A 17,480-nucleotide genomic window follows, 5' to 3' on the forward strand; every position below is an offset into this window, starting at 1 on the left:
CTCTCTCTCTCTCTCTCTCTCTCTCTCTCTCTCTCTCTCTCTCTCTCTCTCTCTCTCAATGGCTTAAGCACAGGAACTGAACTTTCATCCTCAGGGTAGGAGACAGAGTGCCATTGAGTGCCATTCAGGAATTTTGATCAGGGAAGTGAGGCAGTCAGATTTGCATTTTACAAAGTCCACTCAGTGATAGGTGCTTTGGAGGATGGATTGAAATGAGAGAGGACCTAGAAGCACAAAGACTAGGAAGAAGGCTTTCATAATCGTGAAATTTAGAGAAGCTGGCAGTTGAAGGGGACAAGAAAAGGAGTCATGGATGGGAGAGCTGTTTAAGAGGTAGAAGCTGCAGTACTTGGGGATTAATTGGATGTGGGGTTAAGGAAAGAAGACAGGATATTGTGTGATTATAGGTTTTCTGTTTGGAGCTCATAGTGAATGGTGATACCATTCACAGAGATGGGGGGATATAAATTGGAGAGGAAATTTGGGAACTAAGATGATGTTTGATTTTGGACCTGTACAGCCATCGAAGTGGAGACTAGAATGCAAAATATAGGGGCTGGAGTTAAAGATTTGGGAGCCAGCGTAGAGGAGGTTGTTGAAGTTGAGGGCTTTTCAGTTACTTCCCATCATTGTTGTGGTTAATTGAAAATTGATTCTACCAACTGAGTTTTTTGTTGTTATTTTGTTTTGTTTTGTGTTTTTGCAGCTGGCCAGTATGGAGTAAAAATGATTATAGATAGACCTTTTTTATTTATTTTTTTACTAGTAAACACAGGTCAAGGTCGATAATTTAGGTAGCCTACTACACACCTAGGCTATATGGTATAGCCATTGTAATTTTATGGGGACCACCATCATATATGCAATCAGTCATTGACCAAAACTGTCGTTATACAGTGCATGACATATACATACACAATTAAAAGAACAATTATGAAGAAAACACCCAAAAACCTACTACAGAGGCCAAGAAATAGAACATAATCATATCCCACAACCCCCTCATCTACCCCTCCCTGATTGAATCCCCTCCCTCCCTAAGACAGCCACTATCTAAATTTTATACTAGTCATTCCCTTTTCTTTATAGTTAAAAGAAAAAAAGGTATACATATATGTCTGTACACACACATATAATGGTTTAAAATGTGTATATTTGAACTTCATATTAATGGAATCATGCTGGATATGTATTCTTTTGTGACTTGCTTCTTTCACTCAATATTATGTTCTTGTAACTCTTCAAGGTTGAGGTATGTAGCTGTAGTTTATTCATTTTCACGCAGTATAGTATTCTATTGTCAGAGAACATTATAATCCATCTATTTTATTGTTGATGCATGTTTTCTTCTATTCTTTTTTTCCTATTACAAATAATACTACTATAACTGTTTTTGTATATGTGCAAAAGTTTCTTTAGGGTATATACATAGAAGTGCAGTTGCTAGTTTGTCCAGTACATACATGTTCAAATGGCAAACTGTTTTTCAAAGTAGTTCTACCAATTTACCCCCCCACTAGGAGTGGATGTGAGTTGCTATTGTTCTGCACCCTTGCCAACACTTTTGGTATTGCTTGACTATAATGTTAGTCAACCTGCTAGTTATGAAATGGTTTTAATTTGAATTTTCCTGATTGATGTAAGTCTGGACATCTTTTCATATGTTTAGGGGCCATTTATGTGTTTTCTTCAGTGAAATTCCTACTCAGTTATTTTGAAAATGTTTCTAGTACTATAATGTTAGTCAACCTGCTAGTTATGAAATGGTTTTAATTTGAATTTTCCTGATTGATTTAAGTCTGGACATCTTTTCATATGTTTAGGGGCCATTTATGTGTTTTCTTCAGTGAAATTCCTACTCAGTTATTTTGAAAATGTTTCTAGTGGTTGTCTTTTTCTCATTAATTCATAGCCCTTTTTTAATATTCTGGATGCTAACCTTTTGTCACAGTTATGTGAGTACAAGTCAACATGCTTCTCTTTTCATTCTGCAAGGCTAGTCACCCAAGAAGAAGGGCCTTAAGCAAACCTGGATATTGAAAACCATGGGGTCAGGCTTCTGTTTTAGGTACCATAGTGAAATGGCCCTGTGGTTTTCCACAGGGCAGGTCCTGGCACTCTGAAGTGTGTTATCTTAGTTACTGACTTCTGCTGACCTGTGATGCTTGCCTTTGCAGGTGGAACAGGAGGATTTTGTAATGGAAGGGCATGGCAAGACTCCACCTCCTGGTGAAGAAAGCAAACAGTGAGTTACGGTTTATTTTAAAAGGGTCCTGTTATAGATTGCTAGAAGCACTTTGGTTAAACATGCTGAGAGCACATTTGCTGGGGATGTATACATTGGAGACATTGTGGAACTCACCGGTTGCTTTGGTAGCTGTTAATACATTGCTTCTATTTATAGACTGGCTAACAGGCGGGACAAGAAAGTTGGCTTTGTAGTTTTTCACACTTGACTAAACAAAATTTATGCTATGCTTTAGCAAAGGTTTTAAGGTTCAGGATGTTCCAAATTGAACTAATTCAGTTTGGTTGATTTCCAAAGACAGTATAAAATTGTACATCCTTTTCTTAACAATGTCTTTATGAAGTGAACTAAATTAGTAGACTGTTTTCCCACATGCCAAGTGTGAATTTATTTGAATAGTACTTCCTGAAATTCTATTCCATTTGGTTATTTACACTCTGATCTTTATTTAAATAACAAATTGTTTCCTTAAAAGTACAGGAATTATAAGTAATATAATTTAGCCAACATTCTAAATAATTCAGGATCTCTCCCATGATTTCTTGAGGTGATTGGTTTTAAACCTGCTGAGCAGCTTTTTGGTGGCAGTGAGTAGATTTTTTTCCTCGCTCTGTTACAGAACATGAAAAATTGTGTTGCAGAGCAGACTGGTTTTCTATGTGCCCTTTTAAAGGAAAAATAGTTAACACTGGCTTAAAGTACTGACATAACTACCGTTTTTTATTCCGCCAGTAGTCTCCTAAATTGGAATTTACCAAAAATCTGTAGGGAGGAACTCTAGTCTTTTTCTTTTTTGTCTCTAGTCTTCTTCCCCCTCCCCCTAGAAAATAGTTTAATTTTGGTCTATCTTAAGAAAATTATGTCTCTGAAACCCTTAGGAATGAATTATGTAGATTGGACTATGCTGCCACGAGGCCAGATTCATTAAAGGAGAATAGCTTGTCTTGTGTTTTTGTGAATGGAAATCGGGCTATTTTCACAGCTGGTTTAATTTGCTAACCAGGCAGTTTTAAAAATAGCTTACAATATAAATCCTAACCTTGCTGTATTTTGTCAAATGCACTTATATTCTGCATGGGTTGATGGAATCAATTCATCTTTAGCAAATTAGAATGCCCAATGTCTAGTCCCAGTGGAATGACAGGAGAAATACTTCAAGTACTTTTCTCTCTTTCCCCCGCCCATTGCCCCACACCCACACTCTGATCAAAGGTCTAGTAATATAAAAATTATACCTCCCATTTGTTGAGTGTTTTCTGTGCACAAGGTGATTTGCTTTGATGTTTTAAAATCTATTTCCTCTCATTACAGCATATTATCTCCATTTTATTCAGAGGTCAGGGTAGGTAACTTACCCATGGTAATACAGCTTGAAATGGAATTTAGGATTTGAACCCAGATCTTACTGACTTTAAAGTGTTTTATAATATCACTGTCTCAAATCCTTTGTCATTTTGGGGAGCTGTGTTCCTGAAAAGTACTGTGGTTAGCAAAACTGCAGTTGTCAAGATCAAAGTCTCACAAATTGGGGAGTTGGGGAAAACAGTGAAAATGGCATTAAGCCTATTTTTAAAACAGATGAAAGTTCTGTTCTCTAGAGGGTATCCATTTCCCAAACAAACCAGTCTTTATCTTTAAAAACCTGCTCTAGTAATCCCTATCCTGACTCAGCTTTTTTAGATATTCAGGAAACGTTGCTAGGGCAGATTCTCCCATTATAAAAGTAATACATGCTTGTCATAAAACATTCGAACAGTAAATGTGGATGTAGAACTAAAAGTGAGACTCTTCTTTTACCCTTCTAACCCTCTTACACATTTTCTGTATATTTTAAATCAACCAAATAGATTTTTTTCCCAGTGTAATTCTTCCGAGACTTGCTTTTATAATTTGATGTCTTTTGCACTCTATTTCATTCTTTTAAATATCTGCAAAACATTTTGTTGAATGGTTGTATTGTAGTCATTCTTCTCTAACAGATATTTTGGTGGCCCTCATTTCTTTGATTACAAACAATATTTTATTGTTACATGTTTTTACACAGGCACATTTCTGTAGCATAGATTTCTAGAGGTGGAGTTGTTTGGTTTATGAGCGTGTGTATTTTACATGGAGGTAGCTGCTGTCAAATTGCCACCCAAAAAAGGAATACCAATGTTTATTTCCATCAACAATGTATGGGAGTGCCCATTTCTTCAAACTTTTGATGGCAATAAAATATATATCTTTAAATTTTTGCCACTCTAATATTTTACTGTTTTAATTTGCACTTTTTTGCTTATTAGTGAGATGGAGTACCTTTGTTAGTTTATTGGCCATTTATTTTTATTTTATATATCATCTGTTTATATATATTCCTATTTTTCTATTGGATTGTTTGTTTTCACAGCTTTGTAGGATCTTTTTATAAATTATAGATATTAACTTTTATTTATTGAGATGTTTTAAATATTTTCTCCTCGTCTTTATCATTTAACATTGGAGTATCTTTCTTACTAACAAATTTAAAATTTTTATATAGTCATATCAGTCAGCCTTTATGGCTTCCATGTTTTGTGCTTGCCTAGAGAAGTCTTTTTTACCCTAACATGGTAAAATATGTTCCCTTTATCATTTAACATTGGAGTATCTTTCTTACTAACAAATTTAAAATTTTTATATAGTCATGTCAGTCAGCCTTTATGGCTTCCATGTTTTGTGCTTGCCTAGAGAAGTCTTTTTTACCCTAACATGGTAAAATATGTTCAGTTTTTCCACTTCATTTTTTACATTTAGACCTTTAATCGAACTGGTACTTATTTTTGTGTATGGTGTGAAGCACAGTTCTAACTTAATTTTTTTCCGTATGATTTCCAAAATGGTTCTCATTCATAAATATCAGCCTGTATGAATAGCTTGTTTCACTTACAGAGACTGGCATAGCACAGGGGTAACACGTAACTTGCTCAAAGTCACAGAGCAAATTCTTGTAAGGATTAGGACTAAAATCATTTTGTAAACTAATCCGTGCCACTTTCCTTGTTTCCCCATTTAACATTTTGACCAGAGGTTCTAGAAGCCTTAAAATTTTTATTTTATTTCTGTGATGCTTATTTCAATGGAACTAAGTTCTTTTAACAGGCAGATTAAAGTAGCTATGCATGTAGAAAGCTCTCTTGAAAGATAATGGACTCGATATTGAGAAATAGCTGCGCTAAGCTGCTAATTTTTTAGATCAGTTGTGCTGAATTCTGGTGTGTGTGAATAAGATTTAGCGTATGGCTTTAAACACTTTATACATATTGTTTCAATATTGTTGCTTTTTAATGAGTTTTATTACTATTAGTATATCTAATGTAATAATTTTTCTAAAGATACTCACTTTGAGAGCTACTGTAGCAAATCAGACAAGCTAAGTTTATTGCCATGTAATTACTTCATTAAAATTACACAGCTTTAATCGCCTGATGTGTTTAACTCAGGAGTAAATGTAAAAACTATGACAGCTTTTCAAAAAGCATCATGAGTAGGTACTTGTTCATAGATTGTGTTTGTGCTTACTGAAAGCTCATTTCAAGTAAAATGTGTCTACCCAGGCAGTATTTTGATTCGGTTTTGATTTGGCTTTATTTATGATACTTGTGATGGTATAGATGTTTGTGGGAAGATGATTTGTTGGAAGTGCTTTTGAAGCTAAATATCAATTTTGGGGTAGTAATGAGTTTGGCCTGCTTTGTTTCTTTCTTGCTTATTTTTAGCATAGCTTACAAACAAGTCTGAACTTTAAATCTCCATTCTGAAATTGACTCTTATTCTCCAAAGATACTTGTCTTTAATCTACTAAAATAAAATAATTCAGTTTTTCTAGTAAATTTTTGTTGATTGAATTTTCTTAATTCTTTTGGTTTATTTTACAAAAGGCCGTTATTAAAAACAAATCCCCCTTGGGCCGGCCTGGTGGCGCACTGGAGAGTGCGCCACTTGGGAGCGCGGTGGCGCTCCCGCTGAGGGTTCGGATCCCATGTGGAGACCGGTTCCTGCTCACTGGCTGAGCGCGGTGTGGGCGCAACACCGAGGGTTGCGATCCCGTTGCTGGTCCCCCGGTACGGGCATGACACCAAGGGTGCGATCCCGTTACCGGTCAGTAAAAAAGAGACAAAAAGGAAAAAAAAAAAAAAATCCCTCAAAACAGAATTTTGAAGAGATGCTTGCACACCCATGTTCATTGAGATGTTATTCAGTATAGTCAAGAGGTGGGAACAATGTAAATGTTCATTGACAGATGAATGGGTAAACAAAATGTGGCATATACATACAATGGAGTATTATGTAGTGTCTAAAAAGAAGAAAATTTCATCACATGTTACAACATAGATGAACCTTGAGTATATCATGCTAAGCCAAATAAGCCAGTGACAAAAGGGAAAATGCTGTATGATTGTACTGATGAAATATCTAAAGTAGTCAAAATCATAGAAACGGTAGAAAGGTGGCTGCCAAGGGCTGGGGTGAGGGAGAATTAATAGGAAGTAGAGTTTAATAGGAAATGTTTAATAGGAAATAGAGTTTCAATTTTGCAATATGAAAAAGTTCCCTATATCTGTCACACAGCAGTGTGAATATACTGAACACTACTGAACTGTATACTTAAAAATGGTAAAGATGGTAAATTTCATATTATTTTGTTTTTTAATTACAATTTTAAAAAATTTAGTTATCAAATTGAATCATACTTTAAATGCATAGTTTAAATGCCTGGGTTTCAAAGACAGTACAAAGACAAATATATGTTGTGTTAAATAAAACATTATTAAAAGTTTTTTAAAATCTCATTTTATAATGTGTTTTATAGACAGTACTCCCTTTTTAGGAATTGTTGATTGAATTTTTAGAATTGGTAGAAATTATATCAATTCCTGTATTTTTATATGTCTACTCCTGTAGGGTGCCATATTTTTTTATTTTGCTCTCTAAGGAGAATCTGTTCAGAGGTTTTGCATGGGAGCCCTTTAAGGAAATTGAAGGTTTAAGACAGTATTTTATTGATGCTTCAGAGAAAAGAATGTAATTTACGGAGTCAGCACTATTCTTCATACCTCAGTAGGGTGTAATATGGCTATGTGCTCCAGGTGCTGTATGTCTTAACTCTGATGTCTTGATTAAATTCTCTTCTTCCTAATTACATTGTTTCCAATTTAAATGTATGGTTATAAAATGCCCTTTTTATTTTTCTGAATTATTAATTATGCAGACCTTTCTTGAGTCCTAAAAGTTTGTCCTTACCTTATCTTTATTTCTGCTCCTATTCTTAACTCTTTAACTTATAGCTCTGTCTTTCTCAGATTCATCTTACACTACAGGGGAAATTGTAAAAGTTTATTCTCTCAAAATCTCTACAGTAAAGATTCCTTCTATTAGGATATTTCTTGTTTCATATTTGATCACCCAGTTTAACAGTAAGCTTTTTGGGAATCATTCTTTTGGGTGTTTGTTTAAAAACGTTGGGCAGCTCCATAGCATTTCCTAAATACAGAAAAAATGAAAATATTTCCAAATCACGAATTTAAAGATAATCTTCAAAATACAAATGTTGGTATTTGGCCATAGGAAAGTTTTTTGGGTTTTTTTTTTTTAACATTTTATTTTGAGTATTCCACCATAAGGTTTTCACCAGTTTTTTCTCCCTTTGAACCATTAAAATATGTACATGTCAAAATAAACTTATTAAGAAGTACCAAATTGAACTGTCTGTAAACTCAATCATTATACACAATAGTGAACTGGACATCAGAAGAATAGTTGGCTTTTCTATATAATCTTTTCATATTTTGGAAGGGATAGAGGAAATGAGTTTTATTTTCAAGTTAATTGGTATTTTGAAAACGCCACAAAGAGGTTCAGTAGATGATAGTTTATGCTCATGGAATTTTTGCTGCTGGGAATTTTAGTAAAACCATTGACATGTACTAGATCTAATAAATTTCATTGCTAATAAATATCCTTATTTGCATTGAAGTTACTTTAAAAAAAAATAATTGTCTGAAAACATCTGTTTTTCTCCAAGGGTCTCAGGATCATAATAAATTCTGAGTCCTATTTTATGAGGTTTTTCTTGGATGTCTGCAATATGGATTAACTACAATAAGAGTAACTTTAATAGAGATGTGTTTCAGAATTGAAAATGATTGCAAGAAAAAAAAGGAAAAAAAAGAAAATGATTGCAAGCTATATGGTTGCTCTTATAGGCTAAGGTAGTGACTTTAAACAACAATGAATAGGGTAGGTCATGCAGCTGTCAGGAAATTGCAGTTAATATAATAAAAGTCTTATTCATTTTTTTTTTTCCTTTTTGTCTTTTTTCGTGACCGGCAATGGATCGCAACCCTCAGTGTCGCGCCCGTACCGGACTGGGACCGGCAACGGGATCGCAACCCTCGGTGTTGCGCCCGCACCTCGCTCAGCCAGTGAGCGGCCGGTCTGGATGTGGGATCCGAACCCTCGGTGGGAGCGCCGCCACGCTCCCAAGCGGTGCACTGTAGCAGTGCGCCACCGGGCCGGCCCATAAAAGTCTTATTCATTTTGCTTACATTTTACTTATGGACAAATAATATGCCTTATGGAAAAACATTACTTGAAAGGCAAGGTGTATTTATCCTGTTCTTTGAAAGTGGTGCTTTAAGCCTTCTTTTTTGGAGATACTCTTATCATACAGTTGTAAAATATTTTGAAATTCTTAGCATTATTTAAAAATAGGTAAAGAAATATATGTTCAGCATCAGGAATCTCCATTGGTGTTTTAAAGAGAAGCTAGTGTTTATTTCCCCCAAATTTTATGATCACAAGAAGATATGGTGGATACAAGTTCCACCGGAGCATTCCACCTGCTTTTCCCTTCACTTGCGGAATCTGTGTGGGTGAAGTAGCAGGGGAGAGTGTAGAATAGGGGGAAGGGGAGGCAAGGAATAGAACAATCAGGTTAAGGCTTTATGCTGTGTACTGGCCAGCCACCAGAAGAAAAAAAAGAAAAGGCTTTATGCTAGATCTTCAGCTCTGCAAGGACAGAGATTTTTGTTGGCTTCATCATTGTCTCGGAAAGTGCCTGGCACACAAAAAACATCAATGATACATATTGGAAGAATGAAGACGTCAATAAGTATTCCCATGGACTGTTAAGAAAAATCCCTGTTTTATACACTCACTTTGAAAATCTGAAATGGGGTTATTGTAAGGGCAGGCTGATTAGCTCAGTTGGTTAGAGCACAGCCTTATAACACCAAGGTAATGGGTTCGGATCCCCATACTGGCCAGTTGCAAAAAAAAATTAAAATTAAAAAAAAAAACCAACAACTAAGTGGGGTTATTAAAAAATTTAATTCTGTAATATTTTATTTGTTATCAGCAGAGGAAAAGTAAATTGATAACATGTTGTGTTTGACTTTATATTCAGTGCTCTCTTGAATATGTTCCAACAGACCTGATTTTATCACTACCTTCCTTTAAGTGTTCCTACCTGTAAGCCAGTTGTTGGGTTATCGTTTATTTTGCAGGAAATGCTTCTCTAGTCAAGTCTGAACTTTTATTTTTCTTGTAAGGGCCTCCATAAGATGCCTTTAGCCTACCTATGCATATTTTCACTACTGTTTAAAGGTAACTCCTGCTCCTGCCAGTGGCTCCCCTTAAGGTCTTCTATGCACATGTGGTTTCCTTCCCTTTATAAGCCTCAGTTCAGGCAAAGAGACCCTCCTTTCTGACCAAGAACAAATAAAGGTTTTGTGGGAATGCTCTTTAAGAAAAAGAAAATTAATTTCAAATACAAAATTAGGTTCAAAAGTAAACCTAATTTATTTATTTATTTACTTATTTATGAATTTATTTACAATGAAGAAAGAAATCACAAAAATAACAATTTAAAAAGTTAGCTAATGCCACAAAATTTAGAAAAATAGCATATTTGTATTAATTTACTGCCTAACACGTTCCTATGAAACTTTTTCCCTACATTTTTTGACAGCGTACTCTGATCATGCCTTTGTATTACAGAAATTCTGTGGTATTTTTTAAAAAGAGAGTAGATAAATAATTCAGTGTTTCCTATAGCATAGTTGGCTAAAATATGATTTTTATTATTTGTAGATAAGAAAATTTTCTTGCAGCCTCACAACCTGTTATGGGTAACATCATATAAATTTGTAAGACTGTATCAACTTTGGGAAAACCTCTATCAAGTATCTTCTATATGTGCACTATAAGATCGCAAGGCTTCACTTCTTTTTATACATTGACTAATCTGAAATACCCTTTGAATTGACATTTATATCATGGTATAATCTGGCCCTGCACATTTCTGTCATGATGCAGAGTGAGGTGACCCAGTAACAGATATTTGTACACAGGTTGATTGACAGTATTTCAGCTTTACACAGTTTTATGAGAGCCACATAAATATATTCTACTAAACAGAAAATAAATATATCTCCAACTTAAGTTCTTCTTAGGGGCTTTTCAAAATGCCTGCAGCCACTCTGAGTCCACTGACAAAAGGTGAACTATGATGGGAAGAAAGTTGGGATGGAAAGAGACTGTAGTTTTAAGAATTTGGGTTAAAATTATGAAAATATATTTTTTTTCTTTTTGCACATTTTATAAAACTAAGGGGTCATTTAGAACAAAGTTCGAGGACTCACACTTCCAAAAGCGTGACACCGACATAAAGACAGATAAATAGATGAACAGAATAGACTAGAAAGCCCAGAAATAAACAGTCACATGTATGGTCAAATGCTCTTTGACATGAGTGCTAAGACCACTCAATGGGAAAGGACAGTCTCTCTAACAAATTGTGTTGGGAAAACTATCTACAATCAAAAGAATGAAGTGGGACCATTATCTTATACCATATACAAAAATTAACTCATTATTTAAAAATAATGGATTAAAAACCTAAATTTAAGACCAGAACTATAAAACTCCTAGAAGGAAATGTGCGGGAAAAACTTGATGACATCAGTCTTAGCAGTGATTTCTTGGCTGTGACCCTGAAGCACAGGCAAAAAAGCAAAAATAGACAACATCAAACGTAAAAACTTTTGTATGTCAAAGGACACCAGCAACAGAATGAAGAGGCAGCCTACAGAATGGGAGAAAATATTTGCAAATCATCTGTCTGATAAGGGGTTAATATCCAGACTATATAAGGAACTCCTACATCTCAACAGTAAAAAACTTAAATAACCCAATTAAAAAATGGGTAAAGGGGCTGGCCGGTTAGCTCAGCTGATTAGAGCATGGTGCCAGTAACACCAAGGTCCAGGGTTCGATCCCTGTACTGGCCAGTCCCCCCCCACAAAAAAAGGGCAAAGGACTTGAATAGACATTTCTTCAAAGATGCTATACAAATGGCTAGAGCATGGTGCCAGTAACACCAAGGTCCAGGGTTCGATCCCTGTACTGGCCAGTCCCCCCCACAAAAAAAGGGCAAAGGACTTGAATAGACATTTCTTCAAAGATGCTATACAAATGGCCAACAAGCATATGAAAAGATGCTCAACATCACTGATCATCAGAGAATTGCAAATCAAAACTACAATGAGATATCACCTTAACACATTAGGATAGCTACTATTTAAAAAACAAAATACAGAAAATAACAAGTGTTGGTAAGAATATGGAGAAATTGGAACCTTTGTGCTCTGTTGGTAGAATTGTAAAATGGAGCAACCACTATGGAAAACAGTGTGTTGGTTCCTCAAAAAATTAAAAATATAACTACCATATGATCCAGCAGTTTTTCTTGGTGTATATCCAAAAGAATTTAAAGCGGGGTCTCAAAGAGATGTTTGCACACTTATGTTCATAGCAGCACTGTTCACAATAGACAAAAATGTGGAAGCAACCCAAGTGTCTGTAGACAGATGAATGGATAAACACAATGTGCTGTATAGATGCAATGGAATATTATTCATCCTTAAAAAGGAAGGAAATCCTGTCACATGCTAGAACATGGATGAACCTTGAGGACATTATGCTAAGTGAAATAAGACAGTCACAAAAAGACAAATACTATATGATTCCACTTATATGAGGTATTTAGAGTCCTCAAAATCATAAAGACAGAAAGTAGAATGATGGTTGCCAGGGGCTGGGGTAGGGGAAAGGTGTTGTTCAATGGTTATGGAGTTTTAGATTTGCAAGATGAAAAAGTTCTGGAGATCTATTTCACAACAGTGTTGAATATACTTAACACTGCTCAACTGTCCATTTAAAAATGGTTAAGATAGTAAAGTTTATGTTATGTGTTTTTTACCACAATGAAAACTTTAAAAAATACAGTGTAACAGAAAAAAATAAGGGATCATTGGGCACATTCTTAGGACCCCTCCTAGGTCTTTGAGAGAGGCCTATGAATGTGAGGGGTCCTGCAGCTGTAGCTTCATTAGCTTCACAGTATGCAACTTTCTTTTGACCATTCTGGTCCTGTCCTTTCTTTGAAGCCCAGCTTAACTGAGCTGTGGTGTCTCCCTCCATTTTCTAACTCCTGTCTCTCTTAGGGTGGAACATATAGTTAACAATTTATCTTATAATTTCTTGTTGACTGTCTCATGTATATGTCTTATCTCCCAATTGCAGGATAAGTGTTGTCCTCTTTTACACCCTATAAATACCTAGGTTCATAGTATTCTTCCATTCATTCCTTTGCTTGTTTGTTTGTTCATTCATTCAGCAAACTTTAATTGAATTCCTCCTCTGTGCTAAATCCAGAAATAAAAGCCACATGCCTTGCCCTTTTATAAGAGGGTTCATAGTTTACAGAGAGAAATGCCAAATAAGTGGGTAACAACAGAGTATGGAGGTGCTACCATAGACATATATTTGGGGTGCCATGGAGCACAGAGAGTACCAGATTCAGCCTGGAATGTCAAGGAAGGCTCCCTCCAAATGCAAATTTAATTTCTGAGGTTTGGTTCTAAAGAATTTGAAGATTAAAAAAAAAATAAGTACGCTAAAAGGCCTGCTAGCAGTATAAATGCTAGTCTAATTTTTAACTAATAATGCGGAGATTACTGGATGCAAGTTGCACTGGAGATTCCTGTGTAGTTTTGACTACATGGTATTTCTACTTTTTGTTTCTTTTTCTTTTTCTTCTTTTTTTTTTTATTTGTCTGAAGGTGACTGACTAACTGTAATGGCTAATTAGTCATGCTGCTAATTGACCTCCAAAGGTTTGTTTAGCATAGCACATCAGAAATATCTCTTCGGGCCCGCCCGGTGGCGCACTGCTACAGTGCGCCGCTTGGGAGTGTGGCGGCGCTCCCGCCGAGGGTTCGGATCCCACATACAGACCGGCCGCTCACTGGCTGAGCGAGGTGCGAGCGCAACACCGAGGGTTGCAATCCCGTTGCCGGTCCCGGTCCGGTACAGGCGCGACACTGAGGGTTGCGATCTGTTGCCGGTCACGAAAAAAGACAAAAAGGAAAAAAATAAAATAAAATAAAATAATAAAAAAAAGAAATATCTCTTCTCTTGACATATATTCTACCTTCTGACTTTGTTAGGGGTAAGAATACTAGAAACACTTAGCTCTCACATTTACATTTTTTCTTCTCAGCCTTCCTACTTGCTATGGTTTGGTGGTACTGAAGTTGGTAGAACTTAGAAAAACCTTTGCCTTTCTTAGGTTCTCTAGATGGCAGACAGTTCAGAATTTCATCTCTCTTGTGAAGTCTTCTGACTCTCCCAGCAAGATGAATGAAATTGCTGGGTTATTATATTTCAAGGATGTTTAAACATTTATTAATTTTCTTTTTTTTATTTGAATCTATTTGTTTTATTATTATTGGGGTGTGTGTGTGTGTGTGTGTGTGTGTGTGGCGCGCGCGCCTTGGTGTTATAAGGCTTTGCTCTAACCAACTGAGCTAACCAGCTGTTACTATTATTATTTTTTTTTTTATTGAATTGTAATTGATTATACATATTTTGGGGGTTCAATGTTGACATACGTTGATCAAATCAATATTACTAGCATATATATTGTTACAAATTATACTTATTCTTTATGCCCCTTGTCCAGTCTCTCCCCATTCCCTTCTCCTTCCCCTCTCCCCCCTCTAATTACCCTAGATTTCTTCTCTTTCTGAAAGAATAATGGTTACCCTGTTGATTTGTTGCCTAGATGATCTGTCCAATGCTGAGAGGTGTGTTCAGGTCCCCCAATATTATCATAGAGCAGATGCTTCTTCTGTCACTCTGGAATGGGCTTTGTGGAGAGAGACATTCTCTTTTCTATGGCCTCTGCTGGTGACTCTCCTTGTGTCAATGCACTCCAGTGGCTGGTGGGCCATCTGTGTGGTGGTTGTGGCATCTAGTTGCTTTTGTGGTAGCTGTGGTTATTGTGGTGGTGGTGGTGGTGGGCCACCCACATGGAGGTAATGTTTTTGGCATGCTCCTTGGTGCTGGCGGTGTGCCTGGTTGCGGGGGGGCGGGGGGGTCTGGTTCCTGGCTCCATGCTGTGTGCCCCAAGGAGCTGGTGGTGTGCCTAGGCGGGAACTAATTTTTTGTCCTTTGCTTACTTCCAAAGTGGGGGGAAAAATAAATAAATAAAAATAAAAATAAATAAAGTGGGGGAACTTTCTGTTGGGACCAGTACTTGAGCTCCATGGTTGAGCCGAATTGCTGCTTTGCTGCTGATTCCCTATAGAAGGCTTTTTGTGCAGCTCAGGTTATAATGGTTGACTGTATAGGTACTTCCAGCTCTCCAGAGACCCAGTGCACCTGGGTTATGTAGAAACTCTGATCTGGGCCTGAGACTTTTCAGCAAAGTGCACCCCATGCAATCCTATATTCCTGACGAGTCTCCTCTGAGTAGTCCTATGCTGCTGATTGGGGTGCCAGTCAGCTGTCCCTGCTGTGCCCCAGTTTTCCCCTGATGGACCTGTCTCCCCCACCACCCATGCTGCAAACACTTTCTATGGGATGGGCTGTGCCCTGGTCCCTTGTGATGACTCACTGGCCTCTGAGTGGCTCCTTTTTTTCAGTTGTGTGGCTCCTTGCTCCTGTGTGGGTCCATGGGAACACTATTAGTGGTCTTGCTGTCCTGAGGGCCACCAAGGCCCTCTTCTCCCCTGCCACCTCCAAGCAACTCCATCGGAAGGGCACAGCTGCAGCTTTTGCCAGCTCCTAGTCTGTGGGCATGGTAGGTCCAGCCTTAAAGTGGCTGCAGCACAAAATGGTCTGAGTGGTTTTTTCATTCTCTCATCGTGGCTTCTCCCACCTTCATGCACTCTGTAGGTCTCTCCTCCTCTTCCCCTGAGCTCTAGCAGCCCAGCGTGGCTGTCGTTGCTTTTTTATAGTTGTAAATTGGTTGATTTGTGGGAGAGAATGACACTGGGGACCCGTCTATTCCACCATCTTGACCGGAAGCCTCCATCTATTAATTTTCTTGGTTACAATTTTCCTTTTGTATTTTGGACTTGTATTTTTTCAGGTCCCAAACATTTTCCTAGGCCCTGGAAAGCTTGTAGACCCTAGGTATTAAGTGGAGAGTGGTGGCTAATGAATAAAATGGCACTGTTCACTCTCCTGCTTAAAACTCTTCTGTCTTTCCACTATTCCTAAAATAAAATCTTTCTTGTGGCCTGCAGGACTCAGTATGATCTAGCTCCTCCTACCTTTTAAGGTTCATCTCATACCTCTCTCCCCTGCTCACGTGACCTAGCCTCCTGATTATCCCTCCTGTTCCTTGACCACTCAAGCAGTTGCTTTTCAACACAGTTTATACATGTCGCTCCTGAGAAAAGCCTTCCCTAACCACCTTATCTGAAGTGAGCCTTCCTCAGTTATTCTGTATTCAGTAAAACTGTTTATTTCCTTTTCAGTGATTTCCTTCTCTCACCAGGATGTTGGCTCCATGTTGACATGAACCTTCTGGTTTACTGTTGAATCCCCAGCACTTAGCACACAATCTGACACAGAAAGCTCTTAGTATATGTCTGCTGAACAAATGAAAATTTATGATAATAGATAATTTAACCATCCTTGCATTGCTGTAATTTAACTATCCTTATATTTTTGGTATATTATAACCCCGATGTCATGGGTTCAGATGCCTATACCAGCTGGCCACCAAAAAAAAAAAAAGTATTTTGTTGGTATAAACCCTACATGGTCATAATGAATTACTCTCTTAAAACTGCTGAATTCTATTTGCAAATATTTTACTTAGGATTTTTGTGTCTTTCTTCACAAGATTGGTCGACAGTTTTATTTTTTGTACCATCTTAGTCCAAATGGGTATTAAGAATATGTTAGGTTCATAGAAGAAAATAGGAAGCTTTCCCTTCTATACTCATAAGTTCTGGAATAGTAGGGATAACATGGAAATTATCCATTCAGTAAAAGTTTAGTGTAATTTGCCCAGAAAAACCATTTAGGCCTGATGTAGTTTTAGTGGCTAGTCGTTTGAATATCTTACAAATTTCTGCTATGCATTGTTGTTTTCCTAATTTTTCTTGAGTTGATTTTGATAATTAGTGTTTTCCTTGGCTGCATCCACTTAATTTAGTCTTCAAGTTTATTGACTAAAGGTATGTGTGATTCTTGCACAATTTAAAAGATCTTCTCTAAATCTGTAGTTATGATATCCCCTTTCTCAGCCCTAATGTTTGTCTTCTCTTTTTTATTGATCAGACTTACCAAAGGATTATCTGCTTTATTTATTTTTTAAAAACAAAAACCAGTTTTTTGTTCTATTAATCCAGTCTACTGTTTTATTTTTGGCTGTTACTTTATGTGTATGCCTTTATCATTATTAATTAATTTTGGGGGTCTAGATTTTTGAGTTAAATGTTCAGTTCATTAATTTTCCTTATAAAAATCAGGAATTTTTGAATAATAGTATGTAACCTCCAGAGGTGCCAGCTTTGAAAGATAACACTCATTTGAATGTGAAAGTTCTTGGGTTTTTTTGTTTGTTTTAAAGAGTAAAATTTTTATTACTTTGTATTTTTATTGTAGTAGTATAATTTTAAAACATTGTCTAGGGGCCGGCCCGGTGGCGCACTGCTACAGTGTGCCGCTTGAGAGTGTGGCAGCGCTCCCGCCGAGGGTTCGGATCCCACATACAGACCGGCCGCTCACTGGCTGAGCGAGGTGCGGGCGCAACACCGAGGGTTGCGATCCCGTTGCTGGTCCCGGTCCGGTACGGGCGCGACACTGAGGGTTGCGATCCGTTGCCGGTCACGAAAAAAGACAAAAAGGA

General features: G+C 37.1%; 1 protein-coding gene across 1 annotated transcript in view; it reads left to right on the forward strand.

Annotated features, from left to right (window-relative positions):
* The first annotated feature begins 2,181 nt into the window (after positions 1-2,181).
* TNRC6B (trinucleotide repeat containing 6B) overlaps positions 2,182-17,480 on the forward strand; it is a 146,249-nt gene continuing 130,950 nt past the window's right edge. Inside the window, exon 1 of the mRNA XM_008566672.1 lies at positions 2,182-2,245. Within this exon, the coding sequence (XP_008564894.1) occupies positions 2,199-2,245 (47 nt within the window). The 5' untranslated portion in view covers positions 2,182-2,198. The remainder of the gene's footprint in view (positions 2,246-17,480) is intronic.

Source organism: Galeopterus variegatus, unplaced genomic scaffold (genome assembly GCF_000696425.1).
Source record: "Galeopterus variegatus unplaced genomic scaffold, G_variegatus-3.0.2 Scaffold262, whole genome shotgun sequence".
In the NCBI taxonomy this organism is placed as follows: domain Eukaryota; kingdom Metazoa; phylum Chordata; class Mammalia; order Dermoptera; family Cynocephalidae; genus Galeopterus; species Galeopterus variegatus.